Source organism: Anguilla rostrata, chromosome 3 (genome assembly GCF_018555375.3).
Source record: "Anguilla rostrata isolate EN2019 chromosome 3, ASM1855537v3, whole genome shotgun sequence".
NCBI lineage: Eukaryota > Metazoa > Chordata > Actinopteri > Anguilliformes > Anguillidae > Anguilla > Anguilla rostrata.
Genome location: NC_057935.1, coordinates 50964467 through 50984658, shown reverse-complemented (window position 1 = coordinate 50984658; position 20192 = coordinate 50964467). Strand labels below are relative to the sequence as shown.

General features: G+C 39.7%; 1 protein-coding gene across 7 annotated transcripts in view; it reads right to left on the bottom strand.

The window, feature by feature from the left end:
- The window catches only part of ahnak (AHNAK nucleoprotein), a 47059-nt gene that overhangs the window by 15616 nt on the left and 11251 nt on the right, over positions 1-20192 (bottom strand). For 4 of the 7 annotated variants that reach the window (XM_064328140.1, XM_064328145.1, XM_064328146.1 and 1 more), the window contains exons 2-5: positions 12260-12331; positions 1632-1699; positions 1329-1486; positions 913-1115 (exon numbers count right to left, since the gene is read on the bottom strand). In XM_064328140.1, the coding sequence (XP_064184210.1) occupies positions 913-1115; positions 1329-1485 (360 nt within the window). In that variant the 5' untranslated portion in view covers position 1486; positions 1632-1699; positions 12260-12331. Of the gene's footprint in view, positions 1-912; positions 1116-1328; positions 1487-1631; positions 1700-9945; positions 9962-9990; positions 10007-12259; positions 12332-20192 lie in introns of those variants that run through there. The other 3 variants (XM_064328143.1, XM_064328142.1, XM_064328144.1) reach the window with 3 other exon arrangements.

The following is a 20192-nucleotide window of genomic DNA, read 5'->3' as shown; positions in this document are numbered from 1 at the left end:
TGCAAAAGAGTAATCTTAGTTACGTTATAGTTTTTGGTGGACTAGATGATGTTATGTTATGGCTGCGCCTATGTTATTAGCTTTACTTTAGCATATCATGATTAGTACAACCATCAAAAAAGTACTTTACAAACATCATGGCTGTGTATTACAATGTTTGCTAGAATGAGAATACATGATTTATAATGAATATTTGAAAGCATGGAAAGAATAATGCCAATAAAGACATTTTTCCCACATGAACCATTAGCTGACAGATTTTTTATTGATAAAAATGAAATAGACAGTGCTGGTAGCTAGCTAAAAAGTCAGACGATCCACTTGTGCCTGACATACACTGAGGGTCAACTAGTGCTGTGGGATTTGTTGTATATTTATATACTGAGCTGAATGAAATTTTTGGATATCCAATGCAGGCAAATGTTAAGATAAATTTAGACTTTGAAAAAAATAAAAAAACAGCAGCTGCTAAACAAAGTTACACACAGGGCCATAGGGTGAAGGTGGCCGGTATCCCCACTAATGGGTAAGGTTACAATTATTATTATTATTATTAATAATAATAATACAGTAATTATGAGTGCTTATATTAAGGGCAATGTCAACTGGGGAAAGCCTAGTTAGTGTGTTTAACAGTCTAAGTCTAGAACAGCTTTTGCACATACAAAAGAAAAATTTACAGCCTTTGTAAATATTTTAGAACTTACGTGTGAAAGTATTAAACTGCTGTTTTGCTGTTTTAAATACTGAATTTTCAGAAAATTAACTTAAATATTCAGGTTTTAGCTTTAAAGGAAAGGTTGGTTATTTAGGGTGCAAGTAGTTGTGTTTTTATTCTTTCAAACATCAGCCTGTAGCAGTAGAGACAGACAAACTGAAAATAAAAGACCAAAATTATTTTGTTTGTCTCACCAGTATAATTTCAGGACTGGAGCTCCCAAATCGGCTCCTACTTTCCCAAGTAAGGGTTCCTACAGGGGAGCGGCAAGGTGATTTGTCCCCTCGGTTCTGTAGTTTCAGTCCAACCTTGTGGCGATTGAGTGTCTTAAGAAGATCTGCTGTTTCATCTGAGCTCATATTTTCAAAGTAGATTGTGGCGCCCACAATCTGGTCACCTGGAAAGAGGCAAGTGATACCATAAGGCAGGGGTCACAAAAAATGATTATGTACAGTAATACTGGTTTAAAAAAAACTGGTTTTCAAAGGATCTCCATAGTAACACATCCAGCTACTGCAGTTGAGCATGTATCAGAGATGTACCTTACAGCCCAGATACATCACTGCCATTAAATATGAACAGATTACTGGGCTCAAGCTGCATACTGTACCTTCATGCACTCTCCCAGTGCGTGCAGCAGTGGACTCAGTTTTCACCTCCGTGACAAAGATTTCACCCTCGCCAGACTGTTCAATGGTGAGGCCATGTTTGTCTGCGCCCATCCATTGTGGGAAGAGGACCTCTCTCGTTTCCTCTTCCTCAGCCATCCTAAAATTCATGCAAAGAGATAGTAAGCAGACAAACTGTTTAACTCTGACAATAAAATTACATTTACACACATATTAAAACATTTCAAGGTCAAAATCATTAAAATCAAATTTAAAAAGGAAATCAAGAATGCATCCAACATTACCTCAAACTTTCGTTTTCTTGTCTCTTGTCTCAATGAGGTATGTATCAGCCTCGGATCACGTACTTGCACTAAGGAGAGAGTCAACGAAGCCATTATTGCCCAGACTATTCAGCGCGTGTTTACACAATGCTATGAACTCACCACAGTAGAAATTTGTGCTTAAAAGAAAAAACAATAGAGTGCAAAATAAATTAGATATTGAAACTATTCTATAATTCAATCAAAGCAAAAAGCAGTTCAGCTTTCATTTTTAGTAACACATTTAAGGCAGAAATTTGAGTGAAATATTTAGATGATATCCACATACCCAGATTTGGGTAATTATAAGGAAGACTATCATCAAACCTTTGCACAACACCATCAAAAACAAAGAGTGCAAATAAAAAGCATTTTACACATGGCTGCTGGGTGGCTCATGTTGTTAAGATACCATTTCAGTGCATGGAAGGGCCATACAATTTGATATTGAAATCAGGGCCAAGCCAGTGCCAACTGTGACCAGCAGTGCCACAGGATGACATACAATTGGCGCCTAGCATTGCCCAGGGATGGGAGGGTTTCAGACAGTTGGAATGACAGTATCGCTATGTGTATCATTGTCCCACAATGATCGATTAAAGACCTTAAAGTCCACTTATTTTAAATGCCTTATATTACTGCATTGTGATTACAGGGCACATGCTTGATTGCACTCTTCCGAATTGACAATGGAGATGAGCACTAATAAATGCATTCCAAAATAGGGGGGAAGGGGAAAACAGAGAAAATATTTATGTCCATTTAATTTTGTTTAAGTAGACCAAAGCATTTAAATTTCACTCAATCAGATGTGTACATCATTCCTTTTTGAGCATCCCTCTTGCCTTTACATTTTGCTCAGGTGCAGTTCTGGTGTACACCACCAGATGGGTTCCCAATGCTTCTAAGCTCCACACAGGGGAGGACCTGGGTATCATGTTACCAAATTCTCTTTTGCCAGCCGATGTGGTTCCCCTCCCTTCTTCTCTCCCTTTCTCTGGTTGTTGTGCAAAGCTAGCTAAAATGAGACCACACCCTACCCTGAAGCAAAACAGCAGAACCGCTTGAACCTGTGCCCATACCTCCCTTCTAGTGTCAACAGACAGAGAACAAAGATGGCTCCAGCTGCCTTTCACACCCCCCACCACACCCCACTCTATGTCTCTCATAATCATAACAGTAGTACTAGGATCAATTTTATAGTGTCTAAAATTATTTTTTTATAAAAAAAGAGCAGTCTTATGATATTATGATGAAATATATCAGCGTCACACCATAATCATCATTCTACACTGGCATGTTAAAGTAATTGTAAATGAACAATAAAAACATAGAGAAGGACCTGCTTCTTGCCTTTCATTTTCACTGTTTCACCTTTACACACCTGCAGCTTCTCCCTGCCAGTTAACAGACAGCCCATTGTTTCAGTAATACCACTCCTGCTACGATCCACCCAGCTATTATATGAGACTGTCTGACTATGCCTTTAACTATATAGACCATATGTTTGGTGTCGTGTTTTCAAGGTGGACTATTTTTTGTCCTATTTCACAGCAATGGGAAAAGGCATAGCCTACCAATACATTTATAATCAATGTGCACACTTGTGTACGTACACACACACACACACACACACAGTCTTGTCAGTAAACATTTGGACAGTGACAGGACGGTGAATATTTGTAGTGCTGGCTCCAGGATTTGAAATTAAACAATATGAGGTTAAAGTGCAGACTGTCAGCTGAAGATATTTACATCCATACTGGGTGATCTGTTTTATTAATACTGTTTAATTTCAAATCCAGTGGGCTGGAGTACAGAGCCAAAACAATAAATATCTAAAAGTATATCACTGTCCAAATGTTTATGGACTGCACTGTGTATGTGTGTATATATATATATATATATATATATAAACACATACACACATGCCAATGTACATACATGCATATAAAGGGACTGTACAAAATAATGAAAACGTGTTAATAGTTTTTTAATTACCATTGCAACACACATTCAGTGAGCTTTTTTCCAGAATGGGCACATAAAACCCTTGATATTATGCATTAAATGCAGCACAGGATCATGCTGTACAGATTGTATCCAAGCTTAAACAAGATCAAATCAAATGACTTAACACAAAATTCCACTTTGTACTTTATACATGCTCAGCATAGTTATTCTTTGTTGGTAAACATGTGACAGTAAGACTGTGTCCCCTATGTGTAATACATATCAAATATGGCACATATATGTTACATTGAGAAAAACTTACATAGGAGTTATTAATATATGAGAAAGAATTGAAAATCCACAGGATTTACACAACGGCAACAGGATGTGAGTCACACCAATGGCTGTGGCTGTTTTCATGAAGTTGCCTTAACAACTGCATCAGGAAGTGATGTCACAGTGAGTAATAAACCTAATTTACTCTGTCAAATTCCACCAGATGAAGCCACAATCACAGAAAATATGAAAACTCAGAATGTGTACAATTTCTTTCCACACTTCTTCTCTTGACAGGGTGACTGATTTAGCAGACAGGCAGGCATTGTGCCTTCCAGGAGGATGTCCGAGCCTTTCCCTTGTGTAAAGCACAATTCACTCCTACTTTGGTGTTACTTCACTTTGTAGGACAACACAAAAAGACTGGCCTGCTCACAAATTAACTGAAAGTAATTACCTCAGTGCACTGGGGCTCTACCCCATTTCTCTGAGCCATAGACCAACTCACTTCCATGACCTGTAAAGCTTTAGAATTATAAGCCTAAGAGTGGCCACACAGTCAATTCAAACCAGAGCCACCCACAGATGTAAACAATCGGGAAACAGTCAGTCCCTTCTCTGGGACTTAAAACAATGACAAGGATGCCTTTCTGATTAGGCTAAGCCTGAGAGTGTGTGAGTGAGTAAGCGTGTGGGAGACTGGAAGATTTGAAGCTGTCTGCTTTTAAAGAAATCCCACACTGTCAGATTCCTGTGGTGAGCTGCTCAGTTAGCTACGTCCAGCACAATAATTAGTATGTCTGTCTTAGGACTGGGCGAGGCCCCTGAGAAATGTTTCAGGCTGTCTCACTGTGGGACATTTGACTCGGTGTCATCTTTGCCAACATTCTTCTGGCCACCAATGTGTTGTGTGGTGGTGTCTTTTGACAAGGATTGCAACTACCATTGTGTGTGAAAAGCTCAAAACCTTTGTAGGATGATCAGGTTATCCTAGGTCCCATTTCCTTTCCCTTTTCCTGCCAAACACCAAAAGTCTAACGCAGTGCAGCTGATCCACTAGCTTGTGTAGGACATTTCCTAGAGGTTGACCATGTAGTTTTACTGACCCTCGTTTGGTCCTCATATTGATATGGGTTCACAGAACTGCATGCAAAATGCCTTTTAGACATTGGCCACACACAGTTCAATCCATATCAATATAGGGACCATAACACAGTTTGAGTAAAAGGTTATTGTCTGAGCTTATGCTCTTAAGTAACTTTGCATGGGAAAAAATGTCAACTGCCATTATAAGGTGAATGAGGACTCCCACAACAAACAGCAATGTAACATGTAGTGCACTCCAAAAGTATGGGAACAGTAGAAGGAAATATATAAGCAAAAAGACAAGCCAACAAGGCTCGTTCAAGAACTACAGCTAACCTTGTAATTACCCAACCTCGGTGTCAGCAAAAATACTCCAAGGAAATGAAAAGCAACGCAAAGTTGACTTGTTTTCTGTTGGACCTATAAGTAATATTACCTCCAGCTATTCCGCTAGGGTTACCAGATTTTTATCGGAATGTTCAGTTTTCAAATTATCTGTACATGTCCAATTTGTGGAGTACATGAGAAAATTACCTGTAGTTTCTAATGAATTTGTATGTCTGTGATTTGGTTGGGAACTTGGGGGTGAAAGGGCAGGGATGAAGATGGAGGAGAAGACTTCTTTGATTGTAAACACAGGACAGCAAGGATAAAACATCCTGCATAGTATGCCTTTAATTATAGCAGTTTGGAGAGTCTTGAAAAAAAGACACTGTATAGGTCAACCAAGGAAGACAACTGCAATTGCATACAGACTAATCCTAAGAGCTGTGTTGACAAACCCTCAAAGAATGGTCGGTGCCATCACCAGCAGTCTCCAGAAAGCATGGATGAAAATATCACAAGCCACCATATGCTGAAGACTTTGAGAGAAGAAATTTTGAGGCTACACAGCAAGAATTGAAAGGCCAGATTAAAATTAACCAGAAAATACAGCCAAGCCAAAAGTGTTATGGACAGATGGAAGCAAAAGCCTTTACCAAAGCAATGGATAGCTGAAAGTGTGTGGCAAGGAATGAACAATCCAGGATCCACAGCACTCCTCCCTCATCTCTGAAATGGAGGTAGTGTAATTTCTTGTGCATGTATGGCTGCTTCTGGAACAAGCTCAGTCATCTTTATTGATGTAAGGGAGAATGGCAGCAGTAGATGAAGTCAGAAGTGTACAGGAAGATTTTGTCTCACTACGTACAAAGAAATTCCTCCAACCTCATTAGCCGGCGCTTCATCCTGTAGCAATACAATGACCCCAAACACACTGCCTATGCAACCAAAGCATTCATCAATGGGAAAAACTGGAAGGTTAGGACTAGCCAAATCAGTCATCTGATTAAAATCCAATCAAGCATCCATTTTACTTGCTTAAAGGGGAATTACATTTTATAACACTTCTGTTTCTCATGACTGATATTGTCCTTCTAATGATTGTGTCGCCATTAATTTTTCGATTAGTTATTTCATTATTTTAATATTTTATGCTGTTTTGTTGTTTTCCTTTACAAATGCAGGAAGTAGACCCAGGCAGTTTAGTGTCGAACTCGAGGATGCATATCATTGCGTGATTTCTGATGTGGGCGTACCTGCAGACAATAACATTAGGTTGGTCGTAGAAATAGTGTTGTACGAAAATGTCTGAGGACGAAGGAGATTTTGTTTTTGATCATGGGATTGTTGTGCCCTATCGATTCGAGCCGGAATACACAGAAGAAGAGCTGGCTAATTTTCAGGTTGATCGTGCGAGCGAGAGCAAGTCAGGAGCGGGCCAAGATTGAGGAACCACAGGCTATTCCCAGGACAAACGGCAACTGGTGGTAGACATCCTATGTATCACAGACAGACGCAATAGCGTTAGCCAGCCCGCATAGTACCTACCTCAGGCGATTCGACCAACGATGGGAAAACGGTGGGTACAGCTCCAGGCTTTAGACGGTCCCCTTGGTAGTCAGTGCCTTCAAAGTATTCACTGCATACCCTTAGTCCTCGTTTGCGAACTTCTGTGGCTGTTATGTTGGGGTGTCTGATTACATCCAGCCATATCTGGCACAAAGTTGCATCGCGTGGAAAACTATGAAAATGTGCTTTCAAGGCAGGTTTAACGGGCATTATAACAACCGGGTACAATGCACCTCATTATTACACCGATATTGCATCAAACAAAAGCTAGCAGATGTTAGTTTGTTCGATTTCAACGCTAAGTTAACGGAATGTTTTGCTTTGCTTCTTCTCGATTTTGCCGCGAAACGAAATTGAAGAAGAAGAAAAAACTGGAAACCGTACTAATATGTGGACTTGCGCTAAAAAAATAGGTCTTTGTTTCTAACCTTTGTTTTCTACGACCAACCTAATGTTATTGTCTGCAGGTATGCCCACATCATAAATCGCGCAATGATATGCATCCTCGAGTTCGACACTAAACTGCCTGGGTCTACTTCCTGCATTTGTAAAGGAAAACAACAAAACAGCGTAAAATATTTAAATAATGAAATAACTAATTGAAAAATTAAGGGCGACACATTAATTAGAAGGACAACATCAGTCATGAGAAGCAGAAGTGTTATAAAGTGTACTTCCCCTTTAAGTGGACACTGAAGACAAAAAACCCTGAAACAAAGACATATACATGCAAATACCATTAAATAAAAGCTTATTGTCTGTAACTTTGTCTCATATTCATCTTTTGATCTCAAATCTAAATGCTTAAAATGTACAGCAAAAATAACAACTTTCACTCTACTGTTACCATACTTTTGGAGAACGCTATATGCAACATGTAACATAATATATCTTTTCTAAGCCTTTACTGTTGGAAAAGGGGTTTTGTATGATAACAAACAATGTCAACTGTGAAATACTTCCCAAGCTAAATGATAACTCTCACTGCAAATGACAGCAAGCATCTGTAAGTCTGACAAAAATCATTCATAGTTCAAATTCAATTATGTTGAGGAGTTGTTCCTTCATTTAAACCTGCATAAGCAGTGCAATCCTGCTAGCTTATGAATTGGCCATATACTCTTGTAAAAAGAAACAAGCAAGCCTTCCAAGGAGGATTGTCAGGGTAAGTGAGGAACTGAGGGAGTGGAAGGAGGATTACTTATACAACTGTGGTTTTAGGGAGTTGTCCATAAGGACATCATCTCCATCCGGTTTTCCAGTCGTTGCTGTGCTGTGCAACAAAACATTCTGAAGTACTGGATGTAAAGAAAGAGGAAACATTCTAAGAGATAAAGAAATGGCTGTTTTGTGAACAAATGGCACAACCCTCACCTTGATCACCATCTGTGATTATGCTACCAGAGGGAGGAGAGAGAGAAAGTAGAATGCAACACCATGGCAAATCTTTCCTCAAAAGCCCTTTCTTTCAGGCAGTGGAATTTTGTTTACTAATCCGGCGCCTTGTGCCACATCGAACCCCCAGCATACTTAACATTTCATCTCAAGGCTGCGTCAACCACAAAGGCAACTCATGCCCACTGCTATCACACAACCCACTTGGGTAGCATTACAAATATATCCCATTTCCCAGGGCTTCATTTCTAAATTTCGCATTCCATTTCAGTCTGGAATGCCATAAAATATTTCCCAAAGATGGATTAGCCGATGAGGCTGTTAGTAGCATGCTTATCTTGATGGGAAGAGGTCAATACAGCTCACCCTATCAGGTGTATGTTTTGTTGTGGATTGTTCGCAAGGACAGACAGATTACTCTATACTCAGCCAGCATAAATCAAACTCCAAAGGAAAACCATTTCATCACAAACATAAAAGCAAAGACCCTAAATCTGATCATAGCATTCCAAAAATAAACTAACCAAGTGAGACAAGGAGCACAAGTCTTGCGTAAGCACAGGGATTCCTTTACATTGGTGACCAGTGGTCTGGAATGCAATGCAAATAGTGATCAGTCGCGCTAGGCCTGGAAAATATCCAAGGATACATAATGAGTCACTGTCAAATTAAACTTTATCTGCAAAAAATAAACCTTGGTGCCTCGTGATCTAGAATACTGTGAACATGAATGTGATGACTGGGTTATTTGAAAATCTTTTTAAACTTTGCCTCACTATGTGGAAAAAATTCATATGACCCCAACCTTCAGGATCAGGAGGGACGGAGTCAGCCAGCAAGCCAGAAAAAGTCGACTAATGGGGAAGCAGATACTGCTACTCCATCTCAGATTAACAGAGACTAAAATGATTCCCTTGTCCATGACAGGAGAACAGCAGGGGCACACTTCTCTGTACTTCCACAAAGTCTGTCACCGTCAAACCATCTGAAATCTACCATTCATTGTCCACATGTCAGAAGACACGTTTCCAAGATGTGTCTTCAAGAATATTCTAACCTATGTGGCGCATATTTTGTGCTTTAATGAGCATGGTAAAAAGCTTTGCTTCAGGGATACCCAGTTGGATTTGTTCTCATGGATATATCTTGCACACTGTATCCACTCCATTGTGAAATTGCCAAGCTTGGTGGGATGAGTTTTCTACTCAAGCGCCATCCCATGGAACAGCCTGCTCACTGTACACAAACAGCCAGACCATCATACAAAAATATTCATGTACAGACATTCTGCATTTATCAGTTTTGTGCAATGGCCGCACTGTTCCAGTACCAAAATGGCAGGTTGCAATTCAACACACACACAAACTGCAATAGTGTGGAAAAGGGAACCTCATGCAATTATCACCATCAAGGCCAAATTACATTTGGGTCAATGGACACTGCTTTAATAGCACAAATGCCTTCCAAGCAAATTGAATCAGGGGTTCTTTTGCATACCCAATGAATGAATATCCACCCCAACACACCAATTAATCTGACAGGACACTGATGAGTGTTTATTTTCATACACCTGTGTCTCACTGGTCCAGTTGCCACGTGATGATCCACTGAGGTCCATTACTGTGTGTGTATGTGTGTGTGTGAGAGACAGAGGGTGGGAGAGAAAGAGAGATAGATAGGAAAAGCAACTTGCCAATTCTATCTTGTTAAAACAGGTTGAATGTGCAGTTCTTCTCACCTTGGCTTCTCAAATCCAAGGAAACATGCAGGATGCTAGGCAAGACAGAAAGCACAGCACTCAAACTCTCAAACAGCCTACATTATTATTGTTGGCCGTTCCAGGTATTTATGAAAGCAGGCTGTAACAGTGGGAGGGGAAAACCAACAGCTATGTGTTCTCAACGGCTCCCACAGTTTCAAAGCAGAGGAGGAATAGCTTGTTATTCTTCTCTCCATCTCCTGTTGTACAAGGACAAACCCAGTGCCACGCCCATTTCCCCCATCTCCTTGTTCGATCCTTCTCTCCTCCTAAGAAAATACCACCCCCTGACCTCCCGTCCCAACATCCATCTCTTTCTATTCCTTCCTCCCTCTCAAACTCTCACTTTTTTAATGATCTCGAGAACTACTTAGCTGTCCTTACACTCACAGCTATGACAGATTCCTGGCTGGGAATTTTAGGAGGAGCAGGGAAAGGGAAGGAGAGGGGCGAACAGAGAGCTAAAACAAGAGAGAGTGAAAGCAAGAAAGAAAGCAAGCGAGAAAGAGGAAACATGAAGTGGAGGATTTTAGCTCGGACGGCAGTTCCAGAGGAATGTGACTGGGGGGCAGGTCTTTGCATGAGCGAGAAAGCGAAAGAAAACATAAATGAAAACCATATTATGGACGCCCAGTCTAAGCTGCATCTGGGACGTAGACAGCGAATCCAAACTTTACATGCAAAACTGACCTTGCAAACAAACTGCAAAACGGCACAACTAGCACACTGAAATCGAACCACTAAAGGACCCTGCAATGGTTTATGCAGACGTTCAGCTTCAAAAAACTGTAGCTTGTCCACAACACATGTACATTAAAATAGTCTCCATAAAGTGCTAAAATGTATATTTGATGCAAATGTATGTTAACATTTGGCTATGCTAAAATTAGGCTTTTTCCAGTCGCTCAGTAAGTTAGCACCAACCATCAGCAGACCTTTACAGATGATAGCTGATTTAGCTATGAAGTAATGAGACTAATCTCTGACTCCACAAAAATATACAAGTCACCAATTAATGTACAACTAATTCTCACAATATGTATGACAATATTGATAACATTCTCTGTAACAGTAGGAAGCAATACTTGTGACTTTGACAAATTGTGATTACTCAGCACGGTGATTTGTTTGTTTCCCCACTGCCACTATTAACTGATATCTGTTACATTGGGGAAACAGAATATATTCTACAACCTTACTACATAAATCAAGATAGAAAAATCTGGGCTTGGAAAAAGTGGTCTTTATAAAGAAACAAGAATTTGCATGAAGATCTTTAAAGAGTAAGAGGCAATCTGGGTAATTTGGCCACAGGCAGCTGCAGAAGAGGGCAGAAAGAGCAGCTGGCCATCATCCAATATCATATGATCTGAAGTGGTGTAGGAGCAAACAAATGTTGAATAAGAGGTTTTGTGTGTGTTTTCATGCTATCATAAGATAGGCAGTCATACTCTTCAATATAAACTACTACCCTTTTTGTTCCATTTCTTAGCTGGTAAAAAAAAAAAAATCGCTGAACGCAAATGCCCAATTAAGTTGTTATGTACAACAAAAATACATTCAAAGGGGGAAGGCGGAACACATGAGATGAAACTCAGCTGATCAACATGCGAGAAGGAGGAATCTGCTCCATTCATCATCATTAACATGGTTCATTGTGTCAGTGTGGCATATATGAGAGAGCCCAGGGGAAACTGAAGATCCAATAAAGCATTTTGACAATCTGACAACAGTGATTCCCAACCAGCTTTTGACCATGCCCGATTAAAGTTACAACTTTTCTACTGGAAGAAACAAATATTTCTGTTATTAACTTCATAGCTTTGTTATGAAAGAGAAAAAGAATCTCTGAGAAGAACAATAAGCTAAACACATGAAATCTTTAGCTGTTTTCAGGGTAGGTGCACATGGTTTTAGACTGGGCAAACAGGCAGTTCACTGGTCTAATTCACAGTTGGGGATGGGATATGCGGCGTGGGGGGTTGGGGGGTGTGGGATGTGTGGAGGCTTTCTTGACCAGGAGGTCAGATGCTAAGATATGGTCAGATATGCTCTTTCTCTGTCAGCAAAGATGCTTCCAAAAAAGGTGACACTCATGCTGATGAGAGAGGGTCTCCAGGAAAAATGTTTGGTATATTTTGCGTTTCTTATCAGACTTTGAGAGATCATTCCTGAATAAGCTAACCATAGTCTCTTTCTTGTTTCTATCATCATGTCTGGATCTGGAGAGATTTTGGAGGATGCATACCTCCCAGTTGCTCAAACACTGCCAGGGGCTCCACTTCTCTGAGTCCTTCCCTCCTCCTCCTTTATATTCTATCTGTGATAAAGGAGAGAGAATTTTAAAAAGTTATCATTGGGGATAAATCACAAACGCAGCAGCCTTTTCTGTTTCTGAAAACAGATGAATGACAATTTTACTATTTAAAATATGTCTCCATATAAGTGATAATTGTGATATATGATCATACAATGTGCATCTGGATTACTCCATTCAACAGATTTTAAAATATTGGATAAAACATTCACAATTTCCCTCTTACAGCAAACCCAGTTGTCTGGTTGACCTTATAAGTCATTATGTCCTGTATCCATTAGACTCCATTTGAGATATGTGAGCTGTGCCAGTTTCATGGGTATGGGTACAGGTATGGGTACAGGTATGGGTACAGGTATGGGTACAGGTGGCGCATCAATTGAGTCAGAAAGCCAAATAAGCTGCCCGTGAAAGTGAAAATATATTCCAGTTTTCTTTTTTTCAAAAGCATGACCTCACCCTTCTACCCATCCTCTGAAATCTGTTTCCAGAGAGTCACAGAATGATCATGAGATCTCTGAGCACATACATACAGAAGACCAACTCCCTGGTTGCTTCACAATAAAAGGTATGACTAGTGCAGCTGCATAGGAGGAACACATGACTGCATGAGCAATTTATGTTTCAAGGGTCCATTTATTTTCATCCAAAACTGAGAATAAGAATTAGAGACAACGTGATTTCTAATCCCTGTTTAATACACAGTACTTATCTTCATAGAATATTAATGTATAGTATCAATCCAAATATTTATTGGATTAGGAGTTTAGCTGCATTTCTGGAGCAGCATCAGTCATAAGGATTACATTACCCAATGTTACAGCCTTTTACAACCCAAATTGATAGAATGAAGTTCACCCAATTGAAAACTAATTGCACAAGTGACTTGAAAATGTGGTCTGTACATGAAATGGGTTGTGACTAAAAAATAAAATATTTAATACATTTTTCCTTCTGAAAAAGACATTTAACCTCACCTAGATTAGTTCATTCCATTGGCAGAGGTGGTATAATTATTAACTTGCTTGGTTAATCTGTTTCAGTTTGTGCTACAGCCTCAACACTCTTACCTTTAAACCTATTGCAATTATAATGCAAAGACTTGTGAAACATAAGAGGATGCAAGAGACCCCTTCACCAAAATGTTTTGTGAAAAGAGAATGCACGGGAGCTTAAGATCTCTGGTGTGTGAAATGGTTTTGTATTACAAAGCATGTGGAAAGGTCTAGCAGATGACCCTGGGCAGAACACTGAAGGAAGTTTGTGACAGGTGTGTATTTCAAGGATGTGAAGTATGTGGACAGCATTCCTTCACAGAGCTTTAGCAAGCATGGAACGAGTTCCTTGCTGACATGGACGCACATGCCACAGTTCACTTCAGTTCTTTTTCAGGCCAAGTAAAGGCTCGGCTCAGGTGCCAGTCATTTATTGTGTTGCGTAAACCCGGACTGAAATATCATGCATTTTGAAAGATGTAAACACCATGAGCAGAGCCTTTATTTGAATTGCATACACTGTAAACAGGAATCCAGTTTTTTCGAGCTGCATCACTTCACATGATTAAGAAATATTTTAAATCATGCATATTTTAAATCATGCAACAAAATGTTTCCTCTTTTAATTACTTAATCCCTTCCAACTAAATCATTGAGTTTTCCAGGTTGCTTACCTTAGTACCTTATTCATTATTAAGCTACATATAAAAGTATTAGCCTTAGCTATAGTATGTATGTAACAGGCCTTGCTTCAACTGAATTTGGTCAGTCATGTTTTACCATGATTTTTCCGTGTAGGAAGGCAAGACAGAAATAAATTACAAGGGTCCCCTTTTAGCAATTATTCTAACAAAGGACAAGTTAGGCCAAACGCCAAGTAATGAAAACACCAGGGACAATGGCATGCTTTCGGGGCATGTTCAGTTTGAGCGAAAAGGAAAACCGTAAAAAATAAAGAGGATGTGTGGAAACTGCTTTAACCAAAAGTCTAATAATTAGGAGGTGAAAATCAGATGATCCCAGGTTGGTTTGCTTTTTCAAAAAAGGAAAACAGGCTTGGAATTAATTGAGATGTAACCATAATACAATCTCCAACAACCAACTGCTGCCCCACCCATTCTATCATTCTTTTCTATTTGATCACGGGCTTTTAATTGCATCATTGCTGTGCTGCTGTAAGCACAGTTTTTCAGTGGAAAGAGGCGTCTCTTTTTCAGTGGACAAAAGGTGTGCCCAGATGCTGAGATACAGTATTCCTGGTACTACCTGGAATCTACATTTTGTGAAAATTTGCCAAGCAACCACCTTCTTTATGTGGCCAGTGTATATCTGTACCCATGCTGATTCAGCTGAGTCAGAAACCAAACAGGGGAATAATGTGTGAGCATGAAAACAAAGATCATTATGCACATTATGTACCATGCACTCTTGCACACTGTCAGCGGTGAAACCAATGAAAGAAAATGCAAATGTTTTCAAATTCTTCTTGCTGAATTCTTATTTAAATCTAAAACAAAGATGCTTTTTAGCAGTGTAAGATTTATATCCACAACGGACAGATTTCTATCCACAACGGACTACTGTCTGATTAATTTTCTTTAATCAGACAGGATCATCACACTTCTCCAGTATCCCAGCCATTTCAAAATCATCATGTTTACTTTGTTTTTAATTTAAATGCTCTCACTTCAACAGTTCAGGCTGTCTTCCTGGGAACCTTTCAGTGTTCAGGAGTCCAGAAAAATAAGTCTATCATAAGTAGACTGGTAGAATACTGAAGATCATTATCGAGATCCAATTTAAAATAGCTTAAGCCACCAGTTACCTCTCAGGGCCTCAATATGAAGGCCGCCTATCAACCCATCTAACAGTGTCTCAACTTTGTCGTGTCTGCTCCCCTGCTATAGCAGTCTATTTCCAGATCTCATCCTCTCCCCTCATTGTCGGGAACTGCCTGAACGAGTGGCTGATTTAAACAGCTGAGTTCAAGAGATGTTATCCCTTTCCTTGCCAATTTTTTTTTAACAATTCTATCAATATATGCTGAGGCATATTCTAGGTGGTGGTTTATGTGATCTTTGCCTTCACTAAGTATTAAAGTTGGTCTCTGGTATGTGTCAAAACTTCAAGCCTGCATCCTCAGGATTATACACAGTATGACATGAAAATGAATCTGGAGATAATTCCTTTGCTTGCTCACAGATGTCCCACATACAGAACATGACATACCTTTAAAATGAACAAAAATACAGTACATTATCCCATTTTCTCCTAAATTTCCCATCAGCACAGCTTTATTTCCATGAACTCATTTACTACTCTTGGCTTTTATTTATATTTGAAGTCATAAAAATAAAAACATTTTTAATCCCTCAGTCAGGACATACAGGATATGTTTTCCCCACAAACAGTAGGACCCATTCCTGGCTCAAGAACGTGACAAAAAGCCAACAGTCTTTATAGGGTCTAATTCAGGTTCATAGAAAGCCATTCTCAGGAGATGAGCACCATTCGGCCATTATTGCCCAAGGAACATTTACTGTGGATAAACCAACTTTATGTTACAAAGCAATGACATTTTTTTCTGAGATTTTATAGTAACCATTTTAATATGAAGTGTGTGCATGTGTGTGTGTGTGTGTTTACAATAATGATCACCCTGAAACATTCATATTTTAATATACAAAGTTCACATTGAAAGATTAAGTGTGCAATACAGCAGCTTGTATTATAATACCAGATGTTACTTATAAAGTCACTATAAAGTACCTCTCTGCAACTGAAATTGCTATTCTGATTTTGAGGAAGGAGCCAAGGACATCCAAGAGCATCAAGAATAGCACTAATCAGCAATGAATGTTGAGAAATTATTTTGACTAGAGGGCTTCCCACATTTTCACACTGTTTGAAGGCTGTTTCATTTATCAGGTGTCACTGATTTGTCCAACATGAACACGTTCTTCTAATTCTTCAACTGAAACAAACTTGACCCAAGAAGATTATTAAATTGCATTCATTTTTACTATTTGTAGCTCATTCCTCCGTCTGACTCACATTCCTGCATGACTAACTTTATTATTTTGAGGATCAGTACTACTTTTCAAATTTAATTAATTAAAATGTGAGCCCTGGATTTTAATTATAAATTATCAGCTTGAATCACTCAAGCTACAATGTACACAGTCTTACACACATTCGATGTAAGAGCTGAATTGCATGTTAATATGACCATTACCTTATGTTCTCTTGTCAAATTCAACAATATTGCAAAAACACACAATTATATCTACATTAGATTTACATAATTTACACAATAATCTCTAAGTAATCAAATAATGGTGAAATCGCTTGTAGAAATGGCCTTACCCATACTTTTTCCTGCTTGTAACACTTAAACACTTTCTTGCTTACATAATAGTATGAAAAGAAAACAAGCTTGAATACACCGAACAAGACATCTGTGGAGACCGACTTGAAAGACTCAGGATGTAGCACATAATCTGTTATTAGTCCTGCCTAGGTTTGCATAACCAGAACCCCATGTTTCATGATAAACGTGGTTGAAAATGACAACCATCAGAGATTAATTAGATACACAGACAACCTCATGACTTTTCCATATACATGAAATCTGCAAAGACCAACTTTTGACTGGATTAACTTTATACTGAATCAAAGGACAAGGGAAAAGAGAAGCTGAAGTATTTCTTGAAAAGGTGAAGATTTCCTCAAAGGACCCTGTTTTCATTTAATCTGGCAATACAATTGCATTATTAAGCTACTCCAAGCAAGTAATTGCCACGCAAGTTTACCCTGTCGCTCATGTCAGGATAAATGAGATACCATTAGATATAAGTATGATGTTATAATTAGATGTTGAGATGTAATTAGTTCAAGCCTACATACAAATATTGGCACATTCCCCTTCTGCACATTAATATGACATAGTTAAATAATAGTTATATTGTAAACACAGAAAACTGGGTTGGTAATTCTTATACCTACCTTATTGTGCTTACCTGAGTAAGCTAGCTGTGCACTAGCCAACATAAGCACCTGTTTTACCTTCTTACACCTGACCAGTCAGCTGTCTATGCATCTCAAAAACCCACCAAAAGTTTTTTCCGATTTCTCCTACGGCTCTCCCACTTGACTGTGGAAATGGTTCTTTCAGAGATGGGACTGCTACTAAAATAGACAAGGGCTGGTCATGATGAAGGACAGGCAGTGGAGGGATACCACAGTGTTTGTAGAGAAACACTGGGATGGGCAGCTGTGCACACTCTGCACACAGGCAGAGACAGATGACAAAGCCATCTGTCTTGCACGATTTCCTTTGGGACCATGCTTTATTAATTTTACCCACCACAAAAAAAAGAAAATGGAAAGCAAGAGGAAAAAAATACCTAATATGGAAGGAAACTGTACGATTGTCAAGTTTCAGCCCACAAAAACATCTTTCCTCCTACGGCATCCATGTTTCTGCACAAACCTGTAGCATAGCTGGGCACAGCAATTAACGTATGAGCATGTGTATGAACTACCTTGAGTAATTTAATGGACTCATTAACTACCATTCTACACCTCATACATAAATACAACTAAGTCAAACAATGCAGTTGAGGGGTGCATTTCACAATGTTTGGAAAGTGGCTTCAGTTCAATCCAGGTCAAGAAAGTCTAGAGGTATAAACTGGAGCAGTGGCTGTACGACTGGTCTTTCAACTTGTCTGAATGAAATAAGGAGTGCGACTGATTGTGTACCAGGGTTTTCACAGCATAAGGACAGTGACAACAACCTGATTAGTAGTTCTGTACTAGTAGTTCAGACACCACATAGCAATATTACATTGAGGATTTTTTGCCCACCCCCCCCCCCCCAAGACCATCTTTATCTTGAAAATACATTCCATGTGTTGACACATAATGTTCACTGTAATCTCAGAACAGGCAACTGCCATGAACAGTACATGATGCTACTAAAGAGGATTTATTGTTCTACGTAACTTAATGTTGCAATAATGGAGCATTGCGTAGTTCTGGCAGGTCACGAGAGTCAAGCGCTCCGGCCGAATCAGCTGATGGCTCAGCTGAGTGATGTTCGCCTATCACAGTACATTCACTAACAGGGCGGTCTACTTAAACAGCCTCCCTCTACTCATTCGGCTGCTCCTCCTGCATGCAAGCGCTGCACGTTGCTTCGTAAATCCCCTCCACCACCCCAGCTCCATCCCCATGCGTCAAGAATTTGCATTCTCCATTCCTATGTGTTAAGAAGTTGTATTGCTCCATCCTTATGTGTTAAGAAATTGCATTTGCTCCATTCATATGTGTTAAAAACTGCTTTGCTGCTGGATCTGTTCTGTGTGTACCCCTCTAGGGGGGGTTTGGCTGCTGGCCTCCCGGCCTTATCCACGCGGGCTGCATGGTTGGCGGGAGAGCTCCAGAACAGAGCCATACCGCCAAACATAACTGTATTGCCTTTATTGTCAATAAAGTTCTACTTGATGACAGTGGTCCTGACAGAACTGCTAAACAGCTCAACATCATTCTCAAGAAAAATCATTCGTAAGAAAAATGGTGCAGAGATAAACCGTGGAGCTGTTTGTGCCCTCTTCTCATGATAACTTGTTCAATACAATTTTAGGAAGCCCCCATCTAGAAGGTTACAACTTCATAACTAAATTGTATGGGGTTCACCACTGGTGAAATAAATCAGAGAACAATCACATCACAAGCAGGTCCTCTCTCATACCTGACTCCACCACATGTGGACACACAACACAGCAAAAATTATTAATAACAGAAATGTCAGCACCAAAAGTTGGCATTAATATTAAATGATAATGCTGATAGAACAAATCTGATAAAATATCTTTCTTAATATTACAGGGCTACAGCACTGACACAGAATGCTGGCACAAATGGATCTAAACTCAGATTTCAAATACCAAAAGGTTATCACCCCAAGTCTTGTGATGAGAGGGAGTGGGTGACAGGGAAAAGCTGGCAGACAAAGCCTGCTTTTGCTCCTGTTTACGCTTCTTTGTGCCAACAGCACAAACCCAGAGGCAACAACAACTGATTTACAGCTGTTTATCATCTTCCCTTAAGGGATGCAATGATCACTGTTTCCCATCTGGGGGGTTTAACCTTAAAAAACATATTTGTACACTACATTAAAAACACTTACCCAACCAAAAACTGCACAAAAATCTAAGGGATGAAGAGGCCAGGAATGGTTAAAAGCCATAAACACCCAATACAAATATATCTTTGTATTCATTTATATCTTTTCACATAGACCATTCACCAGATTTATTCTCGGGATCATTGTGGCTGCCTAACAGCACACAAACAGCTGCATGAGAAATTATGAACCTCTGGAAAAAATCAACACCTTCACTACACATCTCCAGCAACTGTGTTTGCCTCAACCAACAATGCTCATTCCAGGGGGAGTCCAGGCCACTCCCTTGCAAAGGAAAAGACCTGCCCATGAACACAACCCTGGAGCAGGAAGGGGAGCAGTTGGCCCCACCCTGGTCTCATTGCAGTCACATGCATTCCTTGATAGAGCAGTCAGGCCAGTTGGAAGGCAGCCCAGCCTCTCCTGCAGTGACTAACAGCATAGCAATGTCCTTTATTCTGCCCAGCCACCCAGTGTTCTCTCCCCTCTGGTCTGTGTGCGTGCATGTGCATGTGTGCGTGTTTGTTCGCATGTGCATGCGCGTGAATAAAACTGGACACCATCTTCATCAGGGTGTGGCCAGACCAAGGAAAGGGGGGCGACAAAAGCAAAATATAATTTATTTTGTCAGTGTTCAACTCGCTACATTTTGGATTTGGGAAAGTCTCCTAACCAAGCT